The sequence below is a fragment of the Parus major genome, chromosome 4 (assembly GCF_001522545.3).
Source record: "Parus major isolate Abel chromosome 4, Parus_major1.1, whole genome shotgun sequence".
Classification (NCBI taxonomy): domain Eukaryota; kingdom Metazoa; phylum Chordata; class Aves; order Passeriformes; family Paridae; genus Parus; species Parus major.
Window position 1 is genome coordinate 25,313,934 of NC_031771.1, and position 27,371 is coordinate 25,341,304.

The 27,371-nt window shown below is 43.2% G+C and overlaps 2 protein-coding genes across 3 annotated transcripts in view; one reads left to right on the forward strand and one right to left on the reverse strand.

Annotated features, from left to right (window-relative positions):
• The first annotated feature begins 116 nt into the window (after window positions 1–116).
• Window positions 117–5,065, forward strand: DUSP4 (dual specificity phosphatase 4). Its single transcript, XM_015624748.3, has 3 exons — window positions 117–2,700; window positions 3,123–3,342; window positions 3,481–5,065. The coding sequence occupies exons 1-3, from the start codon at window positions 2,524–2,526 to the stop codon at window positions 3,864–3,866; spliced, it is 783 nt and encodes a 260-aa protein (XP_015480234.1). The 5' UTR covers window positions 117–2,523; the 3' UTR covers window positions 3,867–5,065.
• Window positions 5,066–5,139: 74 nt separating this feature from the next.
• TNKS (tankyrase) overlaps window positions 5,140–27,371 on the reverse strand; it is a 127,407-nt gene continuing 105,175 nt past the window's right edge. Inside the window, exons 16-27 of one of the 2 annotated variants that reach the window (XM_015624747.1) lie at window positions 25,322–25,541; window positions 24,942–25,051; window positions 22,230–22,418; window positions 20,644–20,881; window positions 19,864–19,946; window positions 18,040–18,160; window positions 17,325–17,422; window positions 15,867–15,941; window positions 14,559–14,664; window positions 13,514–13,700; window positions 12,596–12,752; window positions 5,140–10,582 (exon numbers count right to left, since the gene is read on the reverse strand). In XM_015624747.1, the coding sequence (XP_015480233.1) occupies window positions 10,496–10,582; window positions 12,596–12,752; window positions 13,514–13,700; window positions 14,559–14,664; window positions 15,867–15,941; window positions 17,325–17,422; window positions 18,040–18,160; window positions 19,864–19,946; window positions 20,644–20,881; window positions 22,230–22,418; window positions 24,942–25,051; window positions 25,322–25,541 (1,671 nt within the window). In that variant the 3' untranslated portion in view covers window positions 5,140–10,495. Of the gene's footprint in view, window positions 10,583–12,595; window positions 12,753–13,513; window positions 13,701–14,558; window positions 14,665–15,866; window positions 15,942–17,324; window positions 17,423–18,039; window positions 18,161–19,863; window positions 19,947–20,607; window positions 20,882–22,229; window positions 22,419–24,941; window positions 25,052–25,321; window positions 25,542–27,371 lie in introns of both variants that reach the window. The other variant, XM_033513959.1, reaches the window with a different exon arrangement.

A 27,371-nucleotide genomic window follows, 5' to 3' on the forward strand; every position in this document is an offset into this window, starting at 1 on the left:
GCGCCGCCCCGGAGCTCGGGTCCCTGGCGGTGGCAGCGCGGCCATCGGCCCCAGGCGTGGGTGCCCGGGCGGGCTGAGCCGGCTCGGGGGCACCGAGCGGGCCCCGTGGCCCTGCCTGGGACCTGAGGGAAGTGAGTGTGCGTGGGGAGATCGCTTTGTTCGAGTTCATCCCCAGCCCCGCGGTGCGGAGAAGGTGTTCGGGCAGGGTCAGATAGCTGCTGTCACTGCCATGTCCCTTTGCAGCGGGCAGAGAAAACTCTCTGCTCCTTTTGTCACTACAGCAGGGATCAGGGCTTTCCCCCTCTGCCGTGTGTTAAATGAGAAGCTGTGCGCATTTGGAGCTGCTGGTCCTGAGAATTGCCGTGAGATGATTTAGGGGCGGGGGATGCTCAGCTGGGGCTCCTGGATGAGCTCTGTGGGGCTTTTTCTTTTCTGTTTACAGCCTGAGAGTCAATTTATTCCTTGGCTTACTTACAGCAGGGGTGAGGATGTGTATGCAGAGTAGCAAATCCATTAAGAGGCTTGATAGATGGAGGAGCTAGCACTTCAGTTGTACTAGATACAGTAAAAGCAGCAGGAGCTGTTCCAAGGGGATGCGATACGATGTGCTGCTGCGGGAGTGCCTGCACAGCAAGGGCTCGCTCAGGAGCAAGCTCCTTCACCAGGAGCCAGCGTGGTGCTGGAGCCACGCATGTGGCAGGAAATGCTGCTCTGCTTCAAGGGTGGCCTTTGTCAGCTGAGAGCTTCTGGTGCCTCTGTGGTTCTCGTGGGAGGTAGGTTGGAATGGGAGCCCTTTTAAGGAAGGGGTTCCGAGAGACTCGGTCTCAGCACTACAGTCTTCTTCTTGCCTACCACAGAGCTACTAAAATGATCTTGCTCTGATTCCATGGGAGCTACACTATCCCAGAGCTGTGCATGCCCAAGTGCACATTTGTTGGGTGCAGGTCACAATGAAGACCCAGATGTGTTTTGTGCAGGTCTGGCAGCTGCCAGATTCCCTGTGAAACAGCCTGGCTGGGTGTTGCTTGGCCATGGGCACCTGCTCTGCCTGGCTCCTGCACTGGGCAGGGCTGGTGTGCACAGCCAGGAGCTGCTGGATCAATGAATCTGATGAGATACATTGAAGAGAAACATTTGAAAAGGTCTCCTTTTGTTTCCAAGAACTGTTCTTTCCAAGCTGTTTCTGCCCATCACCCTGGGCAGCTTTTGCCTCTCTTGGTGCTGTGACCACTGGAGTGCAATCCAGGGATTTTAGGGCCAGATCTCTGGAACAAGTCTAACCAGGGCTCTTGGCTAGACTTTTTTTTTGGATGCTCTTTCACATCGAAGCAGTAGGACTGTGAAGAGCCTGTGTCAGGCCAGGGAAATGCAGCCTCTGCAAACTGTCCTGGCTGCGTGGGAGGGACAATGCAAATGCAGTGATGCATCTGCACGGCTCTGCTTTAAGGTACTAGAGCCCTTCCTTTTGTAGGGGGAGGAAATCACAAAGGACACGGGGATGCTGGCACTATCGGGCTCTAACTGCCTAGCGATTCCTGGGCTGCCTGAGACGCTTTCATCCATTGTTTTGAATATCCAGCCTTGTTCAGGGCAGTCTCAGAGCTAAGGCTGGATAAGAAAGATGTTTCCTGCTTTATGCTCTGGTAAGCCAAAATCTGCAGGCATAGGTCCTGCAGTTGGTTTGAGTCTTCAGGAACCATGCTGGGAGTCAGGGCATGATCTAGCTGAAGTCTTGTGGTGATAGTAAAATACTTGATTTTTACTGATTTTGAGGCTCAAAGTTAGACCCTACAAAGATGTCAGGGTTGTTGATTTGATTTCAGTGAGAGAAGGAAATCTCACCAGAGGTGTTTATTGGCAAGCCAACGCTGCGGTTTCCCTGTTGTGGGAACTCAGCAGGGTTTGCTCTTGTTTCACCTGCCATGATGAAGCCCTGATGGCCCCTGTGCTTATCAGGTCAGAGAAACAAGCTTCTCCATGTGCCCTTGCATGTCAGCTTGCACCCGTGTCCTTGGGAGGCAGCTCTCTGTGCCTCTCTCTGAGGGCAGCTTGGCTGTGGGGCCATCTTGGCCATACCTGGCCAGTGCCAAGGCTTTCCTGGTCTGTTATTTTGGGAGCTCTGAACTGGGGGGAATGGGAGACCTGCCTATGTTTTGTGACAAAATGATGTGTCAAGGGAAGATGAGAACTGAACAGTCATTGGCCTCAGAGCAGCTTTTCCCATTTAAGTCTGAGTATGCTGGAAATAAATCCTCTCTTCATTGTCTCAGAGGCAACCTCGGCCTCGGTCTGGGGTTTTGGCCAGCAGAAAGCAGGGGACCAATCCCTGGACCAGAGACTTTGGGTGGCCAAGATCATTGCTCTTGGTGCTCTTACTCCAAGGGAATGGTGGAGCTGCAGGGATTCCCCCCTTGCTGCCGAGAGCCTGTCTGCTCCTCCTGGGGCAGGAGGCCACTCTCCATCGCTGTAGCATCATCTAGTGGCCATGGGCATCTCTGGCTGTGCCTTTCTTCAGTCCTGTGAATGCGGTCTGGGATAACACTTTGTGCCTCTCTTCTTGCAGGGGGCTATGAGCGCTTCTCCTCGGAGTACCCTGAATTCTGTGCAAAAACCAAGTCCCTGAGCAATGTGTCACCCCCCACCGGTGCTGAGCCCTTGGATTTGGGCTGTAGCTCCTGTGGGACCCCCTTTCATGACCAGGTATGTCTAAAAGCCCAGTGCTCAGCTATTTTAACTGCCCTTCCAGCATTGCAACCTGCTCCAATGGGGGTCTCTGCTCTCCCTCAGCTGGGGCTTGTAGAGCCAGAGTCCTGCTTCCTTTCCTCTCATGGGAAAGCATGGCGGTCCTCCTAATCCCAGGGTGTTTGTGTGCAGCAAAGAGTGGACAAGCCCAAATCCTGTTAACCCACACCTGCCTGTTTCTGAACAGGGGAAGGAGAGGAAGAGGAAAGGCTGAAATAGGTTTAGCACCTCAGGAAGGCAGCCTCTGCTCCCTCTTCTGAGGGCCCTGGATCAGGTGCCAGGTTGCTGCACAACTTGATGTTTCCATGCCATCTGGATATGTGTCCTGCCTGGCACTGTCCCCTGATCAACCCCATATCTGTTGTTTTTCTCTCTAACAGGGTGGGCCTGTGGAAATCCTTCCCTTCCTCTATCTTGGCAGTGCTTACCACGCAGCCCGGCGGGACATGCTTGATGCACTGGGCATCACAGCCCTGCTGAACGTCTCCTCAGACTGCCCCAACCACTTTGAGGGGCACTACCAGTACAAGTGTATCCCTGTGGAGGATAACCACAAAGCTGACATCAGCTCCTGGTTCATGGAGGCAATTGAGTACATTGGTGAGTGCCTGTGCAGAGACGTTGTCTGCACTGGTTGCCATGGTGGGAGGGAGGTCAGCCACTGCCTGCGGGTTTGGTGAGGGGTTGGGCCGTGGTGGCACGGCCTGGGTCTCACGTCTCACCCCTGTTGCCCCCCAGACTCAGTGAAGGAGTGCTGTGGCCGGGTCCTGGTGCACTGCCAGGCTGGCATCTCCCGCTCAGCCACCATCTGCTTGGCGTACCTGATGATGAAGAAGCGTGTCAAGCTAGAGGAGGCCTTTGAGTTTGTCAAGCAGCGCCGGAGCATCATCTCCCCAAACTTCAGCTTCATGGGGCAGCTGCTGCAGTTCGAGTCACAGGTGTTGGCCACTTCATACGCAGTGGAGGCCGTCAGCCCCTCGGGGACGCTGCGGGAGCGGGGCAAGGCCACCTCCACCCCCACCTCGCAGTTTGTCTTCAGCTTCCCAGTGTCTGTCGGTGTCCATGCCACCCCCAGCAGCCTCCCCTACCTGCACAGCCCCATCACCACGTCGCCCAGCTGTTAGCTCAGGGCCGAGGCCAGCCGGGCAGGCAGTGCCAGGCGTGCAGGGGGCGTGGAGCCCCGTGATGTTAAGCAATAGTGCCGGACACTGCCATTCACGCTGGACTCGACATCTTTTTCGTAGAGAAATTTCTTACCTCATCTTGGTTTGTTTGCTTTTTATTGTTATGTTTTGAAAGCACGAAGTTGTAAAAGCCACAAACCTTGACATTGTCCAGGCTCTTTGGGGGAGGAAAAAAATAGTGTACTGGGTTTCCTCAAGTGCCTGGTCTTGATGTGTTTCCATCCCCATTTTACTGTCTTGTTTTTTTACACCTGCCCCTCTCCCCATGTTTCTGCCCCCAGCTCATCTAGGTTGACATGGGAGCATACCCTGTTTTTATTGTGCAGCAGCCTTCCCCCTTGCAGAGAGACTGTGTGTGTGCTGGGTGCTGCTTACCTGAGCCAGGTACGCTTTGGACAAGCAGAGCTGCAGGCAGGGCCTTGGGGTGAGCAGAGTGGTGGCACAAGGCTGCCTACACTCAACCCCAGCCCTGCCAGTGGCTGGGGAGATGAGGCAGGACCTGGCAGGCACCTGCCAAGTCACCAGCTGAGCCTATTCCAATGGAAGAAAGCAATCTCTGTGGTTGGGAAGCATTTTGGAGGGAGAGATGTAGCCTGAAATGCCTCTTTTCTTGCCTCTGTGGATCACTGGTTTTTACAAGACTTAGGTCCAATCTCCTGTGGCTTTAAGATGAGAAAGAAGGGCTGCTTTTGATTATTTTTTTCAGTTTCCTCTCCACGGGTCCCACTGCTGCTCTTCTTCCAAAAGAAGATGTCCTGGGACATGGGTGGGCTATAATTGCGGAGAGAGAAGCTGTGGGGTGGAGGACAGGCTGGCCCAGAGGTGTCATTCATCCAGCATTTTCAAGCTTCTCCCACCTCATGACCAGCCCTTTTCCTGTGCTGAGTCTTGTTCACCTGTGCAACATTTCTGCAGCTTTTGGTCCAAGCTTTGAAAATGCCTCATCTTCAACCCACCTGGAGCCTTATTTCCCACCCTACCTCTGCCCTTCCCTCCAGTCCAACACACAAGATGCCTGTGTGGCTGATGTACATATGTATGGTTTTGTTCTTTTTTTTTTTTTCTAGAGATTAACTTTTTATTTATTGCCTGAGGGAGGGAGAAAACACTGTTTGAAGAAAATAAAACTGTTTTCAACAGTTTGGCTGGAGCAAATTTGTCCTAAGACCAAGACAGAAGAGCAGGTTGTGCACACATTCCATTTTCACAGAGCAACTGTTAAAAATGTATTTATTGACTTTTAAACTATTACAAGTATTGCAGATCAGACATTTAGCCAAGCACATTAATAGATCAAACTCAGTTGTTACAGAGATGTTACCTAAAGTCCACCATGTAGGTAGGCTGAGAAACTGCCCATCGTCTTCAACTTTGAGAGAGAAGGTAAAAGAAGAAATAAATAAATGATATCCCAGCTCCAGGTAATTGGCAACCAAGAGAGGACACATACAGGGCTAGTTATGAAAACAAGTTATACAAAAAAAGGTCTAGAAATTCAACCCCCAGCTGCATTGCCATCTGGGTTGCCAGAGAAAGCAATTAGGAATGACAAAGCACAAGCTCATGGGACTGCAGCACAGAAAATCCCCATTTCAATTTCCAAAGCTGAAGCAAGTTCTGCAGATGTTAAGAAAATGTCAAAATTATCTTGTAACAACAGAGATTCTAATAATCTACACTAGTAATTAATGGGACCAGCACTAAAATTTGCCACCAACAGGTTCAGCAAGACCGATACATCAAACCCAGTCAGATAATGTGACTTGACAGGCATATGTGTCAGTGTAATGGAAATGCATCTGCTTCCCATGTCCTCTACAGATTCCCAAGCTCATTCACCTTGCTTCAGAGATTTTAACACACATACTGTGTTCCCCAATCCCTTGGGTTTCACATTGACTGTTCAGAGGTGGGAACACTGCCACTCCCCCTCTGCACATCTGTCCCACCACTCTCAGAAAGACCAGGAGAACACGTCTGTGCCAAGCCACCACCTCTGATCACCAATGGACTGAAGTCTCTGGAGGCTCACAAGCCCCTTGCTACATGAGAATGGAATATGTGCTTTCCCAGGTCTTCCCTATGGGGGCTGCAGCATAGCTTACAATCCTGCACAAATATTCAGCTTAGCATAACTGAAGCATGCATTAGATGCACATCCTTTTAGATTTCTGAGCTAGACTTTCTGTGGCAAAGCAGCATGGAAACAGAGAAATACCACTGAAAAGAAATTCACACATTTCCTGACATTCAGTTTCTGAGAATGATTAGCAATTAGCAAAACTAATCTGTTTTGTGGCTGGACCCTTCCTTTTACCCACCTTGAAAAATCCTGTTCAGGACAATTTTGGTTAATAGTCCCATATGGAAATTGCAGGCAGTGCATGAACTGTGCAGAAACTGACGTCATTGCAGGGATGCAGGAGGCTTTTTTGACATTTGCCACTGTCTTTAGTAGCTCTCACAGGCCACGCAGTGGCACGTTTGCATCCCTCAGCACCTGACACATTCACAGGGAGCAGACACCTCCTCTAACCTACAACAAACAGTAGGAACAGCTGGTTTCCAGAGCCAAGAACATGCTCTTCTCCAGGAGTTACTCCCTCCCATATACCACATGCCTTTTCTGTGTCTACTGCCCACCAAAGCCAACAGTGCAGAACATTTTGCAGGGTTTTCTCTTTGCTTCAGTGTAGGATTTTCTTTTGGGGTACTCCCATAACAAACAAGCAAAGTTTAAGTTTGCAGGCAAAATAAATTTCTGCTACATAATGCAGAGAGATTCAATTGCATCACACGCAAACCACTCGAAACAGGTTAGAAAATCAATAGTGACTGCAACATGGTGGAGCTAGTATAAGAGGTTTGTAACAGTCTCTGTGGAGCTGGGATCAAACACAACTGGTAGATAAAAATAAGAACGAGAACATAAAATATACCTTATTAAGGTACTGTACTGTCTGCTTTTAATCCTAACAAAAGTTTTGTTGACAGCAATCAGACTGCAGTGTCACTCTGCACCAGGTACCTAAGTCATCAGTCTCATGGAAACAGTTTCAGCAATGGAGAGCAGAACCCTCCCTCCCCTTTTGTCAGATGGTGACTTTTCGTCCTGTTTTGCCTACTGAGGTCCTGTTGCAAAACTACAAAGAAGTTTCAAAATGCTGCCTCAAAGGGACGCTGACAAAAATCAACAGGCCTGAGAGACACATTGTCCCTTGTGCCAGCAGACACCAAGTTCTGTCCCTGGTCTCCCAAGCCCATGAGGGCTTAGCCCACTGGTCTTATGTCCGCTCCTACTGTGCCCCAACTGGTGATCCAATACTGTAGATGAGCATCCCAGTGTCAGGGGACTGCTCTTTTCAGGAGGTCAAAGGCTTCATTTCTCAGGAGGCAGCAACTGCCTGGTTATGGGGTCATGGCATTTTTAAGGTCCCATTGTAGTTAACTCCCCCAGCTAAAGCAGCAGTGTCTGTACCGTTAACAGCCTGCCAAATGCAGCTCTACCACCACAACCACAACCGGGTTTTTCACAGGTAACTTTGATATTGATGGGCAGATCCTCACTTTGTTTTGAACTGTAAGAGGAGCTGTGACAGCATATGCTACTCCTGCACAGGTGTCTACAACACACAGATGCATCATCAGGCCTGGGTATTCCTCTGTGTCTGGCCACAAACGGATATGAGATCACGTCATTACGAGACAAAAAACACTGCAAAATTATTTCCTCACACAGCACCTTTACTCTGCACAGAACATCAGAAACATTAACACTGGCAGTTCAAAGATACTGGAAAGTAGAATCACAGAATATGCTGAGTTGGAAGGGACCCATAAGGACCAATGATTCCAACTCCTGGCTCTGCACAGGACAGCCCCAGGATTCACACCAGGTGCCTGAGAGCATTGTCCAAAGGCTTCTTGAACTCTGTCAGGCTGGTGCTGTGACCACTTCGCTGGGGAGCCTGTTCCAGTGCCCGACCACCCTCTGGGTGAAAAACCTTTCTCCTAATATCCAACCTAAACCTCCCCTGACTCAGCTTTATGCTGCTTCCTCCACTCTTGTTAACGGTCAGAGAGTGAAGATATTGGTACCAACCCTCCACTTCCTTTTGTGAGGATGCTGAAGACCCCAATGAGGTCTCCCCTCAGTCTCCTCCAGGCTATTTTTATCCTCTAGACATTTCAGGCTGTAAAAGAAATCCAGACTAAGCCATTAGTTCAACCAGCACATAGGAAACAACAAGCAAGAACAGCATCCGGTGTGGGCTTGGTGGGGTTTTACATTTTAGATTTGTTCTTGTTTTTGAAAGATGTAAAGCTTTTAACTTTCACACCCACATTAACCATTTTTCTCACTTAAGCAGCACAGCTGTTTCACCATTTAAAACTATGTCTAACTGGGGATGGAGAACAGCACTCGCTCTGGTCACTGTCTGAAACCCTAGTGCAGACAGGCACATCCCCCCACTCCATTATGAACTAAAGGAAAAACAAACCCCAAACTTAAATGGTGAATACAAAGCTTCAAAGCCTAGTGGTGATCTTTGCAATCCTAACACTATGAAACAAGTAGCCAAAATACAAGCACCCAATTTTATCAATGAAACTTGTTTAAAAGGACAACTAGGCTAGAGCCTGGCTGGAACTTCAAAGCTACATATTTAATCAGGTCACAAAATGAAGCGAGAACCATATATCCACTGTCAGCTCAAGATAAGTAAAACTCAGAGTTCAAGTTCTGTTGGAGTATTGCTATTTCTAAGGTTTCCTTTAGAGATATTGCAAACAGATGATGTTCAGGTAGCCATATTGCATCAAATGACTGATTTTACAGTGGGTGACATTTCTTGTGAGGATGACTTGCTTCAACATTAATCCTTAACGTTAAAAATAAAAACTGTGTCTTAATGCTGAAAGTGAAACTCTCTTCAGGATTAAGTCTGTCTTATACAAACATGTTAGCAAAATCCCACTTATGGGGAGCACATATATTTTTATCAACTAAGAGCACACTATTCTGTTGCTTTCTTGCTTTAAGGGGGATAAAACCTGAATGCATGAACTGGATCATCAGATACTAAACAGTGCTGGTTGATAGGGAAATGTACAATGTGTTGTGTCCAAAGGAACATTTTTTTTCCTCCACTTGTTACATGGTCAACACTGAAGCACATCTCCTGGTATTGGTTGTTAGGAAAAAAATTAACAGGTCTTGATCTTCAACCTTCTCTGAAACTGTAAAACACCACAAAAAAGAAACAGTTTCTACTTTTATTAAATCCATATCCACCATGAGGGGGACTTTTGAAACTGTTTGATGCTGTGCTATGCAATGCTTAAAAATAACTTTCTCCTACCCAGCAAAATAAACCTGGGAATTTGGGAAGAAGGGTATTAAGTGAATAAATCCTAACTTTGTTCTCTGGTATACCTGCAAACAAATCCACTTGCCAACTGATACTTTAAAATTTTATTCTCATCAAAATGTAAAATCGATATTTAAAAAAATTATTACTTCTGTAAATCCCTTAAGCTTTTCAACTGCGATGTCACACGCAAAGATGTGACAGGCAACTGCTGTAATACACTCTCCCTTACCAGCCTGAAACCCATTTACTGGGTCTCATCTTACAGAGGGACATGAACCAGATACGCCCCTCCTGTATGAAATCTTCTGACTTTTCACCTGCTTCTCCCAGCAAAACCATACACTGCTGTAACTGCAGAACATTTCACAAGCTGCATGCACGTAACAGGAGCCTTATAAAATGTTCTTTTAGAGATGCCAGCAGAGGGCATGGACCGGTTTCATGATGTTTTTCTAAGCACAAGAGCTGGTTTTACCCTTGCAAACACTTCCCAGGGCTTCCCCCAGAAAACTCACACAGACAAGGCAGCAAACTGACATCACTTGTTTCCACTCTAAAGTTACACTCACTCATGTTATTGTTTGCTCAGAGGTGTGCAAAAAAACCCCTATATTGAAGAACTTGACCTAGCCCCTCCTCAGATGAAATTTATATTGCATTGTTAACGATTTTAGTCGACTTGACTTTGTGCAAAATATCTTCAAGAAGGTTCCGGCTCATCTTCAGAATACAAAAGGAGAATAAATAGGATCTCTTTGAAACAGGAAATGAATGGTGTATGCTGAAAAGAAAATGATGGGCTTAATGCAATTTATCTGCAAATAAAATAACTAGAAAAGTAGTGTCTGAAATTTTAACATGTGAGATGGCACCAATAAAGATTTCCATTTGCACAATAATGTTCCCAAAGGTCTAGATCAAAACAATATTATTTTACACACGGTAACTGCAGAGACTAGGAGCCTGAGATATGTTATTAAAAGGCAGTCCCTTGTAAACTTTCCTCAAGAGGAACAGTAGCAGTTGAGTATGCAAGAGTTACTCATATCATATTCATCAAGACAGCAATACTTTATAAAAGACATACAGCTTATTTCCAGGTTGTTAAGAATTTTATGTGATACTGATTTTCAGAAACACGTATCCATCCAGTCCAGGATTGAAGTCATATCCTTCTCCACTGCTCTGAAGCTACTAGGTCTTTTGTTCTGCTGCTGTTGCTGTCTGTGATGGAGCTTCTGGTTTCACAATCTGGTATGTAATGAGATATTCTGGGTATGCCTGAAAGTAAAATAAGAAAAAAAAATAAAAAATGCTGGTTTATGCAAAGGTAACTCAGCAACTTGCAGTTTTTGCATTTCATTAACAGTGACCAGGAAGGAGAGCATAAGAATCAGCTGTATGTTCATAGCATGCAAAAAAAATTGGATTTCAAACTAGCAGCACTGGTGGACCTGCTGGATGTACTTAACACCTTGGTTAATACACAGATAGAAAGATGTTTCTTTTTCCACACAGTCACTGCCAGAAATTGTGTGCAACAGGAATTCAGAGTTACTCTTCTTGTTAGCTAATCCTAAATCCTGACAAATCAGTCAGTGCCTGCTAAATTACTCAAAAATCTCAGATGACTGCTAAAGTCTGACCTCACAAGGGTCAATAACTTGCAATGTATCCTGCAATGCCTTTACTGGCAGTAAAATACTTGGCACACCCAAAGCACATGACCAGTCAGTCATCTGTCCAGTGTTTCCTGGAGACAGCTGGTAGCCAGTTCAGTCCCAAAACAAAGCTAAAGTTGATGGAGGGCAGGGCCCCATTCAGAGGAACCTTGACAGATGAGAGGAGACTGGGCCTACAGAAGGCTCATGTAATCCAGCAAGGGCAAAGACACCTGAGATTAACTCTTTGTAACTCTGCAGGATGAGAAGCCACTCAGCTGAAAAAGTGATGGGGTCCTTGGGTGACAGCAAGCTAAAGCAGAATCAATAGTGTGTTCTGGCAGCAATAAAGGCTACGAGCATCCTGGGGTAAATCCCCAGGTGTAGCAGCAACTGCTGTTTATTCAGTACTCACTTGACCACATCTAGAAAACCACACACAACTTTTAGGTTCTCCAATACAAGAAAGATGCCAGCAAGCTGGAGCCAAGTTCAGCAAAGGACCAGTAAGATAGTCAGGGGGAGAGAGCACAGAATGAAGATGCTGAGAGAGATGGGCTTGTTTGGTTCTGAAACGAGAAGGCTTTGTGGGACCATCATTTTAACTCTCTCATAGAAGGTCACCTGACTGGTCAGGCATAATTTGTGTTTACTGATGCTATGCTGGCTGTCTTGGATCACCTCCTGGTCTTGCATGTGCCTTTCATGAACATCTGTTCCATGAGCTTCCCAGGCACAGAGGTGAAGCTCACCTATCTGTAGCTCCCTTGTGGCTACTTTTCTCCCCTTTTAAAAAATATGAGTGAATATGAGTCTCCCTTTTTCCATACACTGGCATCCTTGCCTGACTGCCATGACTTTTCAAATGTCACAGAACCACAGAATATTCTGAGTTGGAAGGGACCTGTAAGGATCATCAAATCCAACTCTTGAATGGCCCATACAGGGATCAAACCCATGATCTTGGTATTAGCAGCATGCTCCAACCAACCGAGATAATCTCAGAGTATGATGAAGAGTGGCTTGGCAACACCATCATCCCTCAAGACCTGGAATGTTTGTCATCAGGCCCCACAAATCTGTGGTTATTCAGTTTCATCAGGTGATCTGGGAGCCACCCATGGTAGTACGCAAAGCATTTTTCTAGAGTCAAGGTCGAGCTGAGTTATTCAGATTAAAAATCAACTTTTGAAGACTCCTTTGCTACTCCAGCTGTTATTTAAGAGTAGTCTCTGTCACTGGTGGGAATCTACAGGTAAAAAGTCCAGAATCCTCAAGATGTACTAGAACCCCAGAAATGCATGTGTCCTTGCTACTGCAGTAATGCTGGTAAAATGCAATGGGAGAAAGACAGTATACTGAGAGAAGCTACAGTTCTTAATAGACTGCATCAGTGCTGCACAGGGGAAATTAGGCAATTCTGCATGGTATAAATCAGAGCAGATCAGTGGATAGGAGTACCATTTGCTGCCTAGGTGCAGTTCACTGTTTATTTCCCCATTTAAATGAAAAAAACCCCAACAACCTAATCAGCAGCATTATCACAGAACACTTGGTCTGGAAACCAGCCACACCCCATCTCCAGCTCCAAGCTCTGTCCTTCTATAAAGCCAGTCCCTGCTAACCCACCTACCTGTTCTCCTCTGTAGATAACATACTCAGCGTAAGCAAGTCCGTTCACACTTGGCCTGCCGATAACAGAATGGTGCCCGGGAGGGGCATGAGCCATTTTCATTGTGCTGAACTGAAGAAAGGATTTTCCAAGGGTCACTCTACAGAAGAGCATTTGTCTAGAATGAAAGAAGAGAGTATCATTTTAAATATCTTACTAGGAGTTGTATGCTTCCAGAATGATTTCAGTCTTTTGAATTTATTTCATTGCAATTAATTTCTCAAGGCGTTTTAGAGAAACACTTTTAGAAACCAGTTCTAAGACTATATAAAACCTGTCACAAAAAACGTTTCATGACACACAGAAGGGAAAACACACAGTTTGTTTAGCCCTCACATGGAAGCCCGTTCTAGTTCATTTTATATAAAGCTATCGAAAGAAGCTGAAACTGTTTTCCTATCAGCAGGGAATGGACAGGTATCAAAGTGTGAGAAACGCACTGATCTACTCCAGTACAAAGCAAAGCTGTGATTAAGTCTTGTTCCAAAATTATCTACCTCCAAAATTATCTGATCCACAGTACAACACTGTACTGCTGACCACCGCTTTGCACTGCAGTTTTGTCCTGAGAGTGCCTGGAGTTTAATTGCTATTTTCCACTGACTCTTCATTTTCAAACTTGCTGTTTCAAGCCTCTTTCCTGAGCCATAGCTCACTTTGATTTATGCTCACTGCATGCTTAGATGTAATTTTTGACCTTCCTGTGGGACTTGCTGCATTTATATTCGTTTTTGTTCAGCCTTGACAAATGGAAAACTGCCTTTTTCCTGCCATGACCAAGCTCAAGTGGCCATTCTTTGCCCACAGGTCATCCTGTGTCAGGATCATAAAACCCAGGAGAGCCAGAATTATGTGTGGGGAACTCTGCTGGACTCCTACCTGTGGCAGATGTAACAGGACCTGTCTTTGTGTGTGGGACAGCCGGTTCCTCCCCCTATTCCATAGACATATTGGTTGCTTTTTGAGGAGTTCTCAGCGAAGTAAATTCCAGCTCCAAACATCCCTCCAATGTATGCATGCCTTTCATCAAATCCTTTGTGAATGATAGCATTAATAAAAGGAGACCCTAGAACAGTGACACAAAAAGACATGTACTTGTTAAGTTGTGTAGTAATACAAGACTCAATGTCAAGAGGAGTTTATCTGCCTCAAATAGACCATTAAATACCAGAAAGTGTGCTCAGTCAGCTGGAAGGGGGCGATACCCAGCAGGATGCAGTGATGTGTGGGATTTATCATTATGTACCAAAATCCCACGTGTGACTCATTTCTTACTCATTTCTCAGATCTCATTAAATGGCTTTCCCCCCACTCACATTTCAGTGCAATTTATCTTGTCAATGCACACTTTCTCCAGGAGTCAGCACTGGTTAAGGTGAGGCAAGGTGTCAGGCCAATCATACCCAAAACCAATTTCCTATACAGATTCATAGAAGAATCTAGGGCAAAAGGACCTTCAGGCAATTGTCATTTGCAGGCATTTCTAGAGAAATCTTGCTGAAACTCATGGTTGGTTTTGATTCCTTTCCCTGATGCTTGCCTGAAGCACCAGGGTAAAACGCTTTTATTGTGTGCTACTCCCCTCATTTAGAAGACACCATGTCTTTCTCACAGCAATATAACACCACCCCAGCAGCTTTACTGGAAATGACTAAGATACGGCTTAGCAGAAAACCTTCCTCTTTCTTAAAAAAGTGAAACATGATAAAAGTATTTCTTATCTAGTGCAGTTTTTTATATTGCTGTAACCACACAGAGTAATTCTACCACCCCCACACCCCCAATGCACCCCCTACATTTCTAGAAACACAATTACTTGCATAGGATGGTGATACCGCAACAACAACATTGCCTGTGGGTCCTTGCAAGGTTTGGAGTTTCTCTGTTAAATACCAATACACACAAAGACACACTACTTCCTTACCGTGAAACAACATGCGCTCATTGTGGTGATTATGATTCTCCTCTGAGACCTCCTTCTGTCTGTGACAGAATCTCTCCCGCAACTTCTTGTTCACTACCTTTTGAATCTGCAGTAGAGCAACAGATCCAACCATGCTGTTACCGTAACATTTCAATCTCTCACATGTATTTGAATTGCAATTAAAATGAAACATAGCTTCACGGAGTTCACATTAATTTGACATGGAAACTGACAGCAAATCACGTGCATGCTATGAAGAAACCCCATGGTTGTTCCACACACAAGGCTGAAGTCTCTCAAACAACTCTGTAGCACACATCTACAAATGGTTAAAACTACTGTGAAACTGCAGCCTAAGTTCTCAGCTTTAAGGACAATTTTCAGTCTTCTTCTCACAGAGCCTGCAATACCACAAAGAACTACAAACTACAAACTCCTTCCCTCTCTGCTTTGAGATCTGTTGACTGATCTCATCCAGCTCTTTGAAACTTGCTGTCTAGTTTAGGTTTATTTTTTATGGAAAGAACCCACTCCTGGTGCTTTTCATAAAAAATAATGGGATGTGCTGTTTAATCTATCTGTATAATTTCAGTCAAATGCTCTAATACCACTGTGGTTTCTTCAGTACTTCACATTTGGCTGGGAGTAGGATGGAAGCAGAGTTTACTTCAGGATGCATGATCTATTGGATCAAGTTGCAAAGGCTTACTTCTCAGAAATTTGCTGGAGCTCAGAAGCCAAGTTCTGTTCTGACTCCCTCTATTTCCTTTTCCCCAGAAAAAGAAACCAGAAAGTGTACTTTCCCTCAGAAAGACAACACTATCTTCTAGAATACCTTGGCTTGGAAAATGCATTTTTCTAGTTGGCAAGGGCAAAGGAGGTGGTGTCAAGCTGGAAACTTGCACAGGGAGACAGAAGCTTCTTATTAGAAGTTATGATCATCCCCTCCACACACACCCCCCAAATCTCTTTTAAAATAGCAAGAAAAGACTACAATGAGGAAAAAAAAAATAAATCTGTGTTGCAAGGGTCAAACACAGAAGTTACAGGTCTCTCAAATTCAGTCAGGTTCTTCACCACCTCTGTCTTCAACATCAGTTCTTCAGACTCCTTTAGGAGCCCAAGTGGACACTTCTCCCTCATTCCCTGTGCAGAGCATGCATTCATTTTAGCACTTGTGTTAACTCTGTTCCTGAATATCAACAAAGAATTTTAAATATAAAAGGGCAAACCATAAAACTGATTCTGCCTGCTGGTCTAAGTACTAACACACTTCACTGCATAAAACTGAAATGTTTTAAAACTTACCCTGATGACATTGTATCTGTTGAAGATCCCACCAGCATTTCCCCCATCCCGATGCTCCCGGATTGTACTTTGCATCTACATAAAAAAACAAAACTGAATGTTCAGCACATAAACCTTCCTAGCAAGGCACAGCATCCATGCAATGTCTCAGTATATCACTAGCAACAACATCTTGATGGAAAATGAATTAAAAGGTGTAAAAAAAAAAAAAAAAAAAAATCTCAATTTTAAATTGAGGTATACCCTAATTTCTCAAGCACCCAACACATTATGCTGTTCCACAACAGGGAAGCTAGATGATGCAATTATGCAATCTTGTAATAAAAATCAGCATAAGAAAAAGGAGAATAATGGTACTTGTTATCAAAATTATATACAACTAGGAAACCTTCTTTAAATTAGAAAAAACAATCTTTGAAAATTAATATACAAAAAGATCACTTCACAGTAATGACAAATGTGATTTTAATGAGTTTTGCTTGCATTTCTTAGTATTTGGGAAACACCTGCATTGTAAATTCTCTTGTGTAATTGGCAGAGCATTTCTGATTCCCTCAGAAATAGTTTCATTGTGTCTTTTAGAGAAGTATTTATAGGTACAGAAATAATATTTTGTAACAGTTAAAAAATATTCCAATCTAGTATGGCAGACAAGTGAACCTTTCTTTCAGAAAAGTTTATGAAAAAGATCTGCACAAACTCCAGTTTATGAAGTTACTAATAAAAAATATGCCCATCTAAGCTGGCAGCAATTCTGATTATCTAGACTTTTAAATAAAAGACTCTAAACACTGCTGTGCTATAGTTTAGGAACATGACACAAATAGCAAATGCATGGTAAAATGGAGTTTCTACCAAAGACAACTCTTCAGGAAGTCTCTTTTCTGTTATGATTTTTTGCTTTCAAAATGGTATGTGCCTGTAGTTTACTTAAATAAAAGAGCATGTGTGTGTGGGGGAGGCAAAATTACAGTCAATTCTCAATTATCCAAGGGCTGTTTATCTGGGTTACAGATTAACTAAGCCACTGAGACAAGAGAAAACAAGCTGTTTCATAGAAAATGCCTAGAGAATTGCAAGGTCTTGATGCCTTGGTTTCACACAAAGTTTTTAATTTTCACAGGTTCACCTATCTACAGAAAGCTGTGCACACCCTCCCTATGAGATAATATCAAAGACAAGATCCAAAATATAACAGCAAAATAAACTGGGATAACATTAAGTGAGCAGAGACCACTTACTAAAGAAATTGGCAGGACATAGCAAAATCATTTCTATCATCGTTCTACATGAAAGGACAAATAAAGAACCCTAAACTTCACAATAGATCTATGCAATTCATACACCAAAGCTTATTTTAGTACTTTCAACATGTATTGCACACTTAAGCTCTGACAGGTTATCAGTGCAAACTAAAATATACAGCCCCTGAAGCATTAAGAAAGGGACTTGGATTACCTCCTCTTCTACGGACTGATACTCCTTATCGTCAGGAGCAAGGTCAAGGAGAATGGTCCCCTGACTCACACAGTGGAAAGTCAAATAAGGATTGGTACCTGCAAAGAGAAGAAATGAAAAGGAGCAAAAATCAACAGGAAAAACCAATACTGGTTCTATTTGTATCCATCATTATCACTGCTCCTCTTAAACAACGCTGATACAGCAGGAAATGCAAAATAAATACAAGGCATAAGCACAACCTCAAAAAAATGAAAGTGCTTTTGTTAGCAGCAGAGGCTTTGAAAGAGAGAACAAAAATGCATGTGGGACATAATTGCCCTTTATTGCTTCCTCTTTCCATAGAAACATCTCAGAAGTGTGGGGTAGCTAAAACCCTATCAGGCCTGTCGTTTAGGATACAACTGGCCTGTGGGCAAATATGTAGGGCAAATCAATCCAAAAGCTCCTCCCTGGTTAAAATAGGGTCCTGAGAAATGGGCACAACTTCGAAAGCTGCCTCAGGGGTATCCATTCTCTGAAAAGGCAAGTGATCACTTGGTCTTGTATCTCCTTAGTATATTCTTTACCTATCACAACCCACTGCAGCAAATACCCTTTCCTGACATTCAGATTCTTTCAAGTCCTGGTGACAATGCCTACATTTAGAGAAAGTGACTTATGGGAGCCTGTTGTGTGCTGTATTTAGATTAGCCAGTAAAGGTGTCATATTTACCTTGCTGACCGCCTAGAAGTCTCTCCACACCCTTTATTAATTTGTGGCGGTGTCCATACGCATTGATCCCAATTTCTTTAAGCTCCTCATGCCCCATGTCAGCCAACACATCCAGGGTTATCTGGAAAGGTGAAAGATCACAAAAATCACTTGCCAAACCTGGCCTGACTTTCAAAGCTGTAGACCTATCACTTCAGAAAATGGAAAGTATTCATGGTGCAGGCAAGAGCATAAAGATAGATAATATTTTGCTTCACTTCTACTTGCTGCCACCTTCTGGCAAACCTCTCCCTGTCACAGGACCATACCCAACTGCTACAGCCAGAAGTTGTGCAAAACTTTTACTTCTCTCACACCAGTTAACCAGTTAAAAATGATCTCACAAACATTTTTACTTAGGAAGAAGGGGGATGCATTGAAATGCTGGAACTAATATGGGAGTGCTTTTGAAGAATTCAACATTTCATAGCATTGTACAATTCATTATTTTCACTACATAAGCAGAAATTAATATTCTAAAAGCTTACTAATAATGAACCAAGGTGAAAAAGTGCTTGGAAAAATCAGCTTAAAAGAATAAGCTTAAAGAAGATGAGCTTGTTTTTTCCACAGAGAAACTTACAAGAGCTAGGTGATTTTAAAATGATGAATATATTGAATCCGATTTGCATTGTTAAATCTTATTAGCAGGAAAAGATCTCTAAAGGTTAGGAATTAAGGAAGCAAAAGTAGAACAAGACCAGCTAGGCAAAGGAAGGTGTGAAAAAGAAAAAGAAAATTTGAGAAGTGCATGGGTTGGTTTGAGGTTGGTTTCCTTCTGAATAGAAACAGTTCCAAATTAAAGAGAAGACCTTATGCTTCATACATCAGAAGGGAAAAAGTTATATGGTGTTTTATCTTTGAAGAGATACCTCCTAGAACATTTTACAGAAACAGCTGAAACTGTAAACAACATTTCAAACCTTTGTTTCCTGATTCCTAGTAAAGATAAGCAGCAGAGGCCAGAGGAAAAAATAATCATCAAATCCAGTCTCTTGCACTTGTACCTTTCACTTCCACATGTACATCCATCTCAGTCATGTAAACAGATCTATTTAATTGCAACATGTTAAATTTAAGAAATGGTACATAAAAGGAATCTACAAATACTTTACAGGTACTTCTGCTATAAAACATAATGTAAGCTTGAGAAACTTACATTAGTTGTTCTCTTTTATATATGTGAATTATTGATAAATCTGCAGGTTTTGTTCTCCCATTTCTCAATAACATTTGAAAGTTAGCCTGGCAAAACCCTATGGTCCTAACCTAGCAGGAAATGTAGCTTCTGTATTTTGGAGTGTGACTACTCCCATGTTAGGTTTTTATTTCAGCATATAGTCAAACTGCAGGGTTTCCTAGATCTAACCAAAGTATATACGGCACTACAGGTGGTGAAAGGCTTGTTTGGCTGTCGTCACTGCTGAAGGACAAAAGCAGGTGACACTTCAACCTAACTTTGTTATAGTCATCACATTCAAAGTTCACAAGGTCCAAAATAACTCTCAGAATACAAGCCAAAGTCACAGTGTATGTGTAAGTGAAAGCTAGTTGACACCTGAATCCAACAAGAAAAGATATTTTCATAGGTTTTCCAACTTCACCATACTGTATCTGGCAATTCATTTGCAGAAAACAGAAAGAAAACTTGAACACACTTGTTTCTCTGTAGATGTGATGTGTGGGCTCTTTCCTTCCCTTTTTCAATTAGAAAATGAAAATGTCACTCAAATTTATTACGTTTATCTCCTAAACACAGAAACAGAGATGTGGCTTGGCACTTACCTGTTCTGTCTCAAAGATGTCCCGAAGGTGTTCAAGACCTAGGCTTTTCAGGAACTGGGTAATGTTCATGTCAAGACCAGAAACTGTAAGAGAAGAAACAACTCTTTATGTCCTATACATCTGAACCAACAAAAACCAAACCAACCAACTTAAAAAAAAATTAAGCAACATCACTAATTCTCTCAAAATTCCAAACTCTGATTCTTTTTACAATCAGTTTGTCTATGACTGTAACAAACAATCTACTTCCATTGTGTCAAAGATCTGTGCAAAGCTCATCACCATTCCCTCTTCAGAATCAACTATTAAAAGCACAAACCATCTGTGATAAATACAGTCTCATACTTCAAAGAGAAGGAAAAGAAGGGTGGGTATATTTTTGCTATGTGACCCCCCTTAGATTCTGACCTAAAGCATGGACCCCAGATATTAATCAAAGGGTTTAAAAACCCTTGGCAAAACCCCCCAGCCATGACAATCATAACTCCTTCATCAAAATAATTCTTGTTGGATTTTCTTTATAAAGTCAATGAACATCTGGGCACCTAATCAGATCTGTATTTGTAGTCAGACCTAATGACTGACAGTAAATACAGATGAACAGTTAACAGTGAACAGTTAACAAGCATCAGACACTTTAAAACAGAGCTAAGAGATAACAGTTCAAACTGCACAGTATTTTCTGGCTAGTCAGAAATGCTTTTCAGATAAACCAAGGCCTCTTCTGATACTAAACTACTGTACTTTTGGCAATGTAAACTTGTCCAGCAGCAAATGCACCTTCTCCTTCCTTCCTGTCAGCTCCTGCTGCTCCGTCTCCAGCATTTGATGCCCCTCCTACGGCCAGTTCTGCCAGTGGCCCTGTGAGGTTATCTATGCTGCTGGCAGCAGACAGGCAGGATGGTGTAGATGCTGGCGAGATCACAGAGGCACTAACAACAGTAGCTTGAGGCTTGAAGCACGTGGGCAAAGCTTCTGGAGGCATCGCATCTATCAGCAAAGCTCGGATATCATCAGCCTGAAAAACAGAAAGAACACCCAGCATGAGGTCCTACTATCAGAGGTCACCAATCTCTGGAAATAATTTTTAACTGTTTTATTTGATTGGTCTGTTTCCCAATAGAAAGAAAACTGTCAACTTCTATTAATAGGAATTCACAGTTGCAAGAACATTTTGATTCACCACTTAAGACATAGGTGAATCAGGTTCTCCCCATTTCTAAAGGTATGTAAGAAGCTACATTTAATTTTTTTCTGGCACAAAGACTTTATAAGTGCTAAAGCCAGGGAGAACAATGAATGCAGCAACTTTATTTGAAATCCTTCAGAATCTAGGACAGGAAATGCCACTTCTTAATTTCTCCCTCAGGCTCAACTTCAGGTGCACTGGAACAAGGTTTCAGTGGAAAGACAACCACTGCCTTTGCCATAATCGCATCTCTTGGGTTAGAACAGAAAAAAAAAAAAGGACAGGAGCTCAGGAAAAGTATAATCTTAGCAAACAGTTGGATTTAGCCTTTATTGACTAAATTAAGCAACATGCTCATCTTCAAGAATTTCCTTCTTAAGAGTTCTTGTAGAACATGATTAAGACATCCTTATTTTCCCCCAGGATATCAAATAATCTTCATATCCTTCATCACAAAGCAAGTTTTCTAGAGCTCAGATTACTCTGGAGGATATTTCTTGAACTCTCCATAAATAAATCAATAACCCTAAAAGATACTTGCACTGAGACCAGACACAGCATCCAATTTGGTTGCATTATCTATTCCATCAAGACTGTTTAAACTGGGGCGTACATGTTCATATAACCTTATTAGGCTTTTAAATCATTTACAAGAAAGTTTTCAGATTCTAGTTTTAGAAGTTGGATAGCCACCTACAAATTTCAGAGGTAGAAAGAGTTCTTTGGCATGTAGTTTTGGAGTTTATTTTAAAAAATGGAACTGGGATAATATGGGGGCACCTAGTGTAATAACCCACTAAATGTTCCCATTCCTCTAAAGGGCCATCTGGTGGCTCCTCTTTAGGTTTGAAGAAATAATCACCAACAGTACACAGACTGACCATCATCAGAGACATTTCAGAAAGTTTTATTTCTGGGAATGAGGCGACTGATCCCAGGAGTGAATCCTAAAGGAGAAGCAAACCTTAAATCATTAGCAATGCTAAGATTTCAGCCAAAGGAAAATGCCTGGTCCCATGGATAAAAATCCACAAAGAGGAGCTCAGGAGATGCCCCTCTCTCTCCACCTCAGCAAAGTGGAAGCCGAGGACTGCTGGTGCCACTGAGACATAGAAATGAATTTAATATGCAGAGTACATCCTCCAGAGCAGCCTGTGGCTGGCTATCATGAACTTACTGTTGCCAGGTCTAGTGGTGTCTGACCCTCTTGGTTCTTCATGGTTGGATCTGCTCCATGAGCTAACAGCAGAGCACAGAGCTGTGTCCTTCCTTTTTGTGCAGCTTCATGCAAAGGTGTGAATGCCCATTTATCTGTTGCATTTACACAGGTATTATATTTGATCAACAGTGCTGCTATGTCCACATGCTGGAAAACACAAGGACATCTTCATCAACATGACACTGGTAAAACATACATTCCTTTCCCATGCTTGAGGTAATGGTGCCTAGAGACACTTGTGGTTTCTCTTTCCTGTAACTCATTCTGCCTCCTGTGCCACAAGAGCAGCACACTTCTCCAGACACCAATCTATACTGCAGCTCCACAGTCATCTGAGTCTGTGAGCTACCAGATCATTCACCAGCACACAAAGAACTGGGATCAGGCACAGAAGCAGATTTCTGTCAAATTACCCCAAGTACATAGCATGAAGTTTGTACCAGCTGCAGGACCAGACATGATACTTAACCCTGCACAAAAAAAAAATTATTTGTGTACGAATTTGAACTGGTAAATTTACTGGGCTGCAGTAAATGTCACTTTTGTGACACAATACTAGAAGCTCTGAAGATCAATGTGTTGTGCTACTGAGCCACCCCTGTGTGTACACAGAAGTCTTTGTTGTCCTTTCCTTCTTGCAAGACTTTGAACTCATCTGTGGCAGCACAGATTTGTTCTATCTTCAATCATATTTTATGAGAGCTGTACTTGATAAAACATTATGAGTGTCACAAGGAACAGCTGTTTTACATGGGTTATATAAGTAATGAACTTATAACCCCATGCTTCCATCAATACACTGTCCTTGAAGTCTCCCAAGTAAAAATAAGAGAAAATTGACAAATGAAATTTTTGCCTGCCTCTAACCAGTAGAGCTTTCTTGTGCAAGACAGCAAAGGAAAAAAAAAAAGCAGGTAGTCAAAATCAGTGGGTAGGAGCATGAAACACTGAAATTGTAAGCAGAAGCACAAAGAACTGCCAATGGATTTCCTTCTTCCTCTCAATGGCAATTAAGTGACTCTTTGCAGCTCCCATAAAACAGCTTGGTCCCTGAATAAGTGTGGTTTGAAAATACTGCCAAGTTTATTTTTCCTCTCTGCCAAACTTAAAGCAATTGCTGTTCCTGTGATTTTTCTGCCACAGAAAGCCCTATTGAGAGACTCACAGCATGAAGTGCTGGGTGGGAGAACTGAAGAAACTTTGTGAGGAAAAGGCAGAGCTTGTGAAACTTGCCAGCTATGAACTTGTGAAACCAGTACTCATCTCCTCTCTACATCCCATCACAGAGATCTGAACAGGCTGATGACAGCTCAGAGAGAAGTGTGGGATGCTAGGAAAGGTATGCAGCAACTCTTAACTAAATAAACTGATGGAAAAGCACCAAACACTGCTTTTTTAATGTTTCCTAGAGGAAGCAAGGCAGCCAGGTTAGATTGGCATTATGATTTTTAGAAATTACAATCAGCTAAAACCAATCTCTGACATTTCTCTATCCCAGTAAGAAATGTTTTGGGTTTGTGTAAAATGTGTGTTTTGTCTTCTCATGCCAAAGAAAAGAGCACAGTATTTCCAACAGAACTTATCTCTAGATCTTAGCAACATCCTGGGAATTTATGCTTATGGCAGATGCTGATAAACAATATTAACTGGTATTAGGAACCTGTAACATAAAAGAATTCTGTGTTGCATTTCTAATCTTTCATCAGGATTTGGGGCTTTTTGCTCTTTGGGACACTGGGATCCCATAGTGATATAAAGAACCAATACACAACGGTGTAGACTGAGTTCCATTGATGCTCTTTTCAGAAACAAGGTGAACACTGCACTTTTTATTTCATTTGCTCTCAAACAAAAGCAATCATGTTGCTGTCATGGTCACCTCTCCCAGATTTTGCTGTACTTGTGCCAGGCCCAGGTAAGCAACAGACAAAGCATATAATGAGAACATCAAATCCATTACTTCCTGAGCTTCAGATCCTCTCTCTGACAGTAAGCACAGTGCTAGGAGCTTCTCAAGCACTTCTTTGTACAATTATTTACAAGAGACTTCTTTCTCACCCAATCCACAACCAACAGCTGCTTATAAGCAATCTATTAGGCATTTGTGCAACTGGGACACAGATTACTCCTTTATGGAGGGCCTGCCTCATCCAAAATGGTTTGAATCTGTCACTGCACCTCCCCTGCAAGCAGACGGCTTGCCCTGGAGGACAACCACATTAGAAAAACAGTAGTCCTTCAACTCTAGCAATAGATTCCCACTGAACACCAGCTGTAACGCACCTCCACTTCCCTGTCATCATCTGCACACGATCCCCTGGTATTTTTCTTTTTCTTCCATCTAAGTCTTCCAGAGGTAACTTGAGGTCTTTTCTTTTTCAAATATCACCCCAAACCATTCAATCCTGTGCATCTGCTTGCCTGCATAAAAGCTACATTGTAGTGATCTTTCCAAACTGCAGCATTTAACTGCCACAGCACACCTGAATCTGCATCCTGCTTAATGTGTTAGGACTGCAAACAGGACTCACAACAGCAACTTCATCCAACAAATACTTCATCAAAACCTGAACTGTGTTCACAGCAAAACAGCTGCAAAATAACTGGCTTTTGATATGACTTCAAGGGGTTCCTTGCTGATCTACTCATGCCAAGACTGCTTGCACCTACCCCATAGGATGCTGCATTGTGCAGGGGAATCAATCCTCCTTTGTCCTGGGCATTAACATCAGCACCATGCTCAAGAAGGTATTCAGCTACTTCCAAATTGTTGTAACCAGCTGTAGAAAAAGCACAGGAAAAGAAATTAGGTATTAGGAGAGCTAAACTAAAGAAAAATATTAGACAGAAAAGCTAAGGCAATTTTTCAGCTGCAAAAGTTCCTCTTCCCTAATAATTGCATTACCTCCTGAAATACTGGTGCCATAGTTAACTCTTCATACAGGATAATTCTCTGTGAAACTCTTCCCATACCAATCCTGATTCTGGCAAATTACATCTGTAGACCTACCATAAATATACAAACCTTGAAAACCTGGCACTTTACCTACCTGCAAGATGCAGTGGTGTTGAATTTCTTCCCTGGGTGTCTCTGCAATTGATATTTTCTTGAGTACATAGCTTCTGCACTCGTGCCAGGCACCCCTTCTTGGCAGCATCGAGCAAGGCAGCGTCTCCTCTCAGTAAGTCCTGGATATCTGTGTCCCCTTCTTTCACCAAATCCAGAGGAGTGTTCCCATCTCGATTCTTTTTTGTTGGATCAGCTCCATGCTGCAAAGAGCAAATGGAATGCTAGTGTCACAACCATGTCCAGAGCAGAGCACACAAGAGTCACTATTTTGCAAAACAAGATGGCACACCTACCACAATGAAGTAACATTGTATAGATTAGTAGGCACCTGCAAATAAATTCAGAAGGCTGAGGCCCAAAAGCATTAGTCTAAAACACAGCTGTGTGAATCTCAATTCCACAGGCAAGAATGGCAGCCCTCTGCAAGAGCTGTCCCTGCTCTACTTGCAACTGAAGTATTTTCAGGAGCATTTCCTGCATATAGCTATTTCTTACTGTCACGGCAGCGTGAAAGGAAAGCCAACTGCAAGTATCTTGCTCCCAGTCCTCCCCTTCTCCTGAAAACTGGCAGGAATCAAATGGCTGGCAGAGGTATTTCCAGAGCACGACTTTCTGAGCTAGCAAAGTCAGGCTCTGAGTTTTACTAAATGTCACCCTGATATGGAAAGGCACTTGTTTCAGGAGGGAACTAGCAAAATACTCTTCTCTACACTTTCCAGTAGATATCAGAACCATCTTTACAGGTCTTTTGAAGAAGTGAAAACCAATTCTGGTGGACAAGTGGAGCTGGATGACTGCTGGAGTGTATCTGTGCTGGTATAGATCAGGGAGTGACAAGAACACAGTACTGCAGCACAGGGGGTTGAGAAGGGGAACATACAACTATATTGAGCATATGGAGTGAGTCACATCCACATTCAGTTTTGTGGGAGGACAGCTCCTTCCCTATTCACTCTCAGCAGCAGTGGGGAAAAACAAAGACAGATAGAGCAGAGGCAGCTGCTGCTGCTATAGCTCTCTGGCTGACCCCTTCGGAATAGTCAAACACAGTGGTCCAATCCCTGCCAGCAAGTCTACCCTGCCATTTCCCACTGGACTGGCAATGGGAGAACAGCAATGGGAGAACAGAGAGAACTAACTGCTTTGTATTTGGAAGCAGTACAACTGTGCTCATGGCGTAAAGGATAAAAAGCAAGGGACAAAAAGGGACAGAATATTGATTACACAGAACCAGTTTCCACATCCATGGTTCTTTTAGGAAGAGAGCATTCTTCGCATAGAGCTTTTTAGACTGCAATGACTTCTCTAAGATATGACCTGAAATCCCTTAATTTAAAACTCATCGAAATTGGAACTATTCACATATGCCCCAAAATAAATATCTGAATGAAGAGGCAGTTCTGAGACCCCTTCCAAGGCACAGAAAAAAATGAAGGTGGTAATTTCAAAGAAAAGTGATTAAAAAAAGACACTGGCTCCAAAATGCCTGTTTATTTTTGTTTCCTTCTTCAAACAGACCAGGAGAGAAGCAGCACAAGTCAAGAGGAGTAAAACTCAACATCCACAACTCAGCAGAACTGACAATACTGCCAGCTGGCATAGGAGACACAGCAGGAGAAACCCTGAGTAAACTGCAGTGTGAGCACATATCCACAGACACCTAAAGACTTTACATCTGTGTCACCTTAAGGGCGTATTTAGCTCTTATCTTGTGAAAGAATGATTTTTTAAAAAAATCAATTTCAGCACTTTTCTATTTCCTGTTGTACATCCATTCAGGATCCTTTGAAGAAAAAATATGGGTAAATTCCCTGTGGAATGACCAGAACAGGCCAGAGACCTCCAGTGTCTATAATGCAACACGGTGCTTGAGAGATTACAAGTGTTCCTATAGTTGAGCTAACATCTCTACTAGGATGTCATTTCCAGGCCACCACACCATGCCTATGCCACAGACATCTCTCAGTGTCTCTTGGTTTCTGTTGTAGATGCACTTCAAACTATCATTCTTCTCTCTGCTTTCTTGGTAA